Source organism: Mandrillus leucophaeus, unplaced genomic scaffold (assembly GCF_000951045.1).
Source record: "Mandrillus leucophaeus isolate KB7577 unplaced genomic scaffold, Mleu.le_1.0 Scaffold847, whole genome shotgun sequence".
NCBI classification, from domain to species: domain Eukaryota; kingdom Metazoa; phylum Chordata; class Mammalia; order Primates; family Cercopithecidae; genus Mandrillus; species Mandrillus leucophaeus.
The window spans coordinates 187208-188721 of record NW_012109219.1 but is presented as its reverse complement, the minus strand read 5'-3'; the positions used below and the strand labels follow the sequence as shown (position 1 = coordinate 188721).

The 1514-nt window shown below is 38.6% G+C and overlaps 1 protein-coding gene across 1 annotated transcript in view; it reads left to right on the top strand.

Annotated features, from left to right (window-relative positions):
* Window positions 1-65, top strand: part of LOC105530829 (prohibitin-like) — a 60976-nt gene extending 60911 nt beyond the window's left edge. Inside the window, 1 exon segment of the mRNA XM_011968518.1 lies at window positions 30-65. Coding sequence (XP_011823908.1) covers window positions 30-65 — 36 coding nt within the window.
* The last annotated feature ends 1449 nt before the right edge of the window (window positions 66-1514 follow it).

The following is a 1514-nucleotide window of genomic DNA, read 5'->3' as shown; positions in this document are numbered from 1 at the left end:
GGTAATTCTTTTCTTTTTTCTTTTTTCAGGTAATTATTTTCTTTTCCTTTGTCTTCAAATGTTAAAGAATCCCTTCATTACTGAGCCAAAAAAAATTATCTTAGACATACTTTATTGAGACATAGACAATGTCTCTCTCATTTCATATGATAGTCCATCAGATACAGGAATATGGATACCAATTTTTCTATTTATATATCCCTAGTTAAAAAAAATTTTTTTACATAATCTTCACCATATTTTTATATCATTTATGAAAACAGCTCCTTGTACAGTTGGCCCATTGATCCAGCTTGTTAAATTATTTTCAGACTTTGCTTAAGTGAACCATCATATTGTCACTTTCTTCCATTTCAAATCATAGGGAAATGATACAAAGAGCATGCTTTCTATATTTTCATCTTATTCATTGATAAAAACATTGAATAGAACATATCTGATGACCGTGCTTCAGAGCAGGCTTTGGAGAACTTTTTCTAAATTGACCTTGATCCATGAATCAATATTCTGAAGGCATGCAGTTTTAAACATAAATAAATTTGCCTGTGTAGCCAGTTCACATTCCTCCAACTTGTCCATGAGAGGCCTTGAGAAGTCTTGAGTTGGCGTAAGAGTCCTTGTTAGATGCCTTGCTTAAATTCAAATACCTGGCTGTGCACGGTAGCTCATGCCTGTAACCCCAGCACTTTGGGAAGCCCAGATGGGTCTCTCAAAAATAAATAAATAAATAAATAAATAAATAAATAAATAAATGCAAATACCTTAGGTCTGCTTATCAAACTAGGTGTGACAATCTCAGAAGTGAGTGCATATCTCATTTCCATTTGTTTATGGGGACAGAGAGTCAACTATAAATAATATGCAAGTCTGCAGACTTAGGTTAGAAAAGGTATGATAATCCAGTACGTCATCCATCTGCGGGCACTGAAGCTGCTAACATCACTTTTTTTTTTTTGAGACAGAGTCTCGCTCTGTTACCCAGGCTGGAGTGTAACGGCGCAGTCTTGGCTCACTACAACCTCCATCTCCCAGGTTCAAGCAATTCTCCTGCCTCAGCCTCCCAAAGTAGCTTGGACTGCAGGCACGTGCCACCACTCCTGGCTAATTTTTGTATTTTTAGTAGAGATGGGGTTTCACTATGTTGGCCAGGCTGTTCTCAAACTCCTGATCTTGTAATTTGCCTTCCTTGGCCTCCCAAAGTGCTAGGATTACAGGCGTGAGCCACCGCGCCTGGCCTAGACATGACTTTTTAAAGAAAATGCCACAGTGGAACACACTGGACCTTTGAACCCCTGGAGAAACTCAATGGGTTCCAAAGCATGAATAACAAGTAAAACTAGTAATAGCTTTTAGAAACCCCAGGGGCCATAGTAAAGGTAGAGTGTACTTCAAAAAGTTACAAACTGGTTCATCTGAGGCTCAGAGGGCATGGTCTCAGAGAATTGAGATGAAGATGCTCCCTGAACCAGAACTCTGATGTCCTTCTTAGTAAATTTGAATCATGACAGTGGACT